Raw genomic sequence first — 2,566 nt, 5'->3', positions numbered from 1 at the left:
GAGATTCTCCCACTCTGTAGCTGTGTTCAGGATTTAGTTTTCATTCTATTGCCTGTATAATCATTTTGGGTGTCCCCTCACCAGCTGAGGTACATTGAGATGTCCGGTTTGGGGCTCCGGTGGCTAATGCTGCTTCAAACATCTGTGCCCATGTTTTGCCGTGGACATAGGGTCTCCTTTCTCTTGGGTAGATAACCTAGGCGTATTGTTGCTAGGTGTGTTGTTTTCCTACCGCCGTTGTAACGAATTACCACAAACCCAGTGGCTTCTAACGACACAACTGCATTTTCCTACAGTTCGGGGGTCACGAGTCCAGAATGAGTCAGTAAGACGCTATTCTTTTGGAGGCTCTCAGGACGAATCCATTTCCTTGTCTTTTCCAGATTCCAAAAGCCACCTGATTTCCTTGGCTAGTGGCCTCTTCCTCCATCTTTAACACATACAGTGAATCGTTCAATGCCAGTTTGCCTGGGTTTAACACTGAAAGCTCCTGTCCCAGGAACTTTCTCAGTTCAGGGCCCGCCAGAATTCTAGCCCCACCACTCCCTTAGCTGTAGAACTTTAAGTGAGTTAACTTTTCTAGGTTCAGTGTTCTTACCTGAAAAGATGGTTCTAATAAGGGTTGTTGGGGGAATGAATTCGGTTCATAGGGGTAATGGTGCCTACATAAGCTACTAAGTGTTCTATAAGGCCATGTGCGGTATAGAAATTCCTGGACTTTTTCACGAGAAAGGAAACAATATTCTTGGGCGTTCTTGGGCCATCGCTCGAATCACCTTTAAGAACTGTCTTTCTTGACCTTCTCCTGATCTCCAGGGAGCCCCTCCCTTCTGTCTGATCCGATGAAGACGTGCTTGGTCGGGGGCAACGTGACACTCACCTGCCAAGTGTCTGACGCCTACCCCTCTGCCAAGATCCTGTGGTTGAGGAACCTCACCCAGCCCAAGGTGACCATTGAGTCCAGTGACCATTATATTATCAGCCAGCATGGCCAGAGCTCCACCCTGACCATCCGAAACTGCTCGCAGCACCTGGATGGTGGCTACTATGTTTGCCGGGCTGAGAACCTCGTGGGCATCAGGGAGGTGGACATCTGGCTCATCGTGAAAGGTGGGTGATGGAAGTGGCCCTGAGGGAGGAGGGTTGAGGGCTTCGGAAGGCTTCGCACCCGCCCGGAATCGTTGGGGCTTTCCTGCTCATGGCCACTGCCTGCTGGAAGAAGGCGTGTCTTCTTGACTGTGGTGATATGAGGTGGCCAGGAAGATTACTGTGCAGTCCTAAATTTGCTTAAACTAGCAACTCCCCCAAACTGTTCCTTTGAAACCGATGCCAACTCTTAGGAGCCCTGTAGGATAGAGTGGAGCTGCCCTGTAGTGTTTGCGAGGCTGCAATCTTTACAATAGCAGACTGGCACACCACCCCCACTCCCACCCCACCCGGAGTGGCTGGTGGATTCCAACAGCTGGCTTTTCCCATTAGCAGGTGAGCGCTGAACCACCGTGCCTCCAGAGCTCCTTAACATTTGCTTAAGGAGCAAAGATATTCTTGATACCTCTTACAGACCAAAGAATATGTTCAGTTGTAGCGCCTAGAAGCAAAATGGACTTCTAAGAGGCTTCCCTCCCACTTGGGGTGCATATTTACCTCAGCATCAACATCACTGAAACTGCCTGTAGGCCGGGTGGCTAGATTTGGAGAGAGAAGCCAAACAAGAAGACAGGGTGCTTACAGAAACGTGAATTTCAAAAAGTCACTGAATTCATTTTCTGTTTCAACATGTCTCCCAAATTCATTACCCATCTGTCAGTTTGTCATACTCTGGTGGCTTGTGTGTAGCTATGCTGCTAGAAGCCATGTCACCAGTCTTTCACATTTCAGCAGAATCACCCATGCTAGGCAGGTTCAGGCAGAGCTTCTAGACTAAGACAGACTAGGAAAACAGGCCCGGCAATCTGCTTCCAAAAGTTGGCCAATGAAAACCTTATGGGTCATCACAGACTGTTGTTTGTGTTAGGCAGGGTTCTGTAGAGAAACAAAACCAGGACACTTATCATTATATATGTCTAAGGGGATAGGTTTACACAGAGAGAAGGAATATAACAATTAATTAGTCCACACAGCAGGACAGAGGGTTCAGTTCAACTCACTTCCATGGAACAGTTAATATACTGGAAGTCCTTCAACTCAAATGGGCTTCTGGGTCCAAGGTCACAGAAGCAGACAGTGGAGTCCTCCTTGGGCAAGGCAAGCAGAGTCTGCCCACAGGCAGCAAACAGCAAGGTGGGTCACCAACAGTCGGTAGCGCGGGAGCTTAGTGAAGCAGGCCAGGATGGGATATTGAATGCAAACAATACAAGATGACAGGATCCACCAGCCTCAAGCTTAAGCAATGTACGCACCAGCAGTACGGTGAAGCAGGCCTCAAAGGAGCCTCAAGTTCTAGCAACATGATCCATAGGTTGGCTTGGCTCACAGGTAATGTAGCACACAGTGTGAGGCAGAGAACTAGCTAAAGCAGCAGCATGCTGGTCCGATCACCAGAGAGCAAGCTAGACCCGGGGCGGGG

General features: G+C 49.2%; 1 protein-coding gene across 2 annotated transcripts in view; it reads left to right on the top strand.

The window, feature by feature from the left end:
- The window catches only part of VSIG10 (V-set and immunoglobulin domain containing 10), a 34,912-nt gene that overhangs the window by 23,306 nt on the left and 9,040 nt on the right, over nucleotides 1-2,566 (top strand). For both annotated transcript variants that reach the window (XM_004709680.2, XM_045296785.1), the window contains exon 5: nucleotides 817-1,110. In XM_004709680.2, the coding sequence (XP_004709737.1) occupies nucleotides 817-1,110 (294 nt within the window). The remainder of the gene's footprint in view (nucleotides 1-816; nucleotides 1,111-2,566) is intronic.

Source organism: Echinops telfairi, unplaced genomic scaffold (assembly GCF_000313985.2).
Source record: "Echinops telfairi isolate 266 unplaced genomic scaffold, ASM31398v2 ScPeMD7_7412;HRSCAF=8450, whole genome shotgun sequence".
NCBI classification, from domain to species: domain Eukaryota; kingdom Metazoa; phylum Chordata; class Mammalia; order Afrosoricida; family Tenrecidae; genus Echinops; species Echinops telfairi.
Note: the sequence above shows the minus strand (reverse complement) of the source record. Positions and strands in the feature narration are given on the sequence as shown.